The sequence below is a fragment of the Phalaenopsis equestris genome, unplaced genomic scaffold (assembly GCF_001263595.1).
Source record: "Phalaenopsis equestris unplaced genomic scaffold, ASM126359v1 Scaffold191202, whole genome shotgun sequence".
Classification (NCBI taxonomy): Eukaryota; Viridiplantae; Streptophyta; class Magnoliopsida; order Asparagales; family Orchidaceae; genus Phalaenopsis; species Phalaenopsis equestris.
The window spans coordinates 1-877 of NW_018211151.1; the positions used below are offsets into that span (position 1 = coordinate 1).

Here is an 877-nt window from a genome sequence, read left to right on the forward strand (position 1 = left end):
TTTTTTTTTTTTTTCAATCAATGACTTCTAGAGTTAAATCTTCAAAAAACACTCAACTTAAATTGCCCAACCATTAAATAAGAAGGTTACATAACCAAAAGAGTGCAACTTGGCCTAAGATCTTTGATATCAAGGTCCGCTTCAGACAGTTATTTGATTATTTTTGTGATTGAATAAGCAACCAGAACATTGTCTATTTAACCAAAAAAATTTACATAATTCTTTTTATCTTTTTCCTAGAAATTATTTTATACAAAACTAATTTTAGGAAAAAGGGATAAACATAATGATTCAAAAAGTAGCTTTTAAAATTTCTGACAATTAAATAAAAAACAAAGAAGCCTCAAATCAAATCACCACAAAACTCACTTGGTCTTGATGCTCAAACCTTCTTTCCCAGAAATAATGACCTCGTCAGCCATGTTGAGAAACAAACCATGCTCAACCACTCCCTCCAACGCTGACATTTCCTTTCCTGCTGCACTTAAATCCTGTATTGGTGTCTTAAAGTACAAATCCACGATGTAGTTTGAATTATCAGAAACAAAAGGTTTTCCATCTGGATCTAATCTGAGCTTTGCCTCACATCCTTCATCTTTAAACAATTCTTGTAGCCTGCTCGTATTGTATTTCCAACAAAACTGCACAATTTCCACTGGCACTGCCTGCCCAGTTCCACCTAAGCTGGTCACAAGCTTCGAGTCATCAATGACCACGACAAACTTATCGGATGCCGCCTCAACCATCTTTTCTCGAAGAAGAGCACCACCCCGTCCCTTCACAAGATTAAGATTGGGATCTACCTGTTAAGATCAACAAAAAGAAAATTGGATTTAAAAGAAAATAAAAATCTTAGAAGATAAAGTATAAACTCTAT

The 877-nt window shown here is 34.5% G+C and overlaps 1 protein-coding gene across 1 annotated transcript; it reads right to left on the reverse strand.

Annotated features, from left to right (window-relative positions):
* Positions 1–308: 308 nt before the first annotated feature.
* On the reverse strand, positions 309–803 carry LOC110034605 (probable ribose-5-phosphate isomerase 3, chloroplastic; the record flags this gene model as incomplete). The annotated part of the gene is made up of 1 exon (XM_020738853.1): positions 309–803. A coding segment is annotated over one exon (438 nt), but the record flags the coding sequence as incomplete, so codon positions are not given.
* Positions 804–877: the final 74 nt, after the last annotated feature.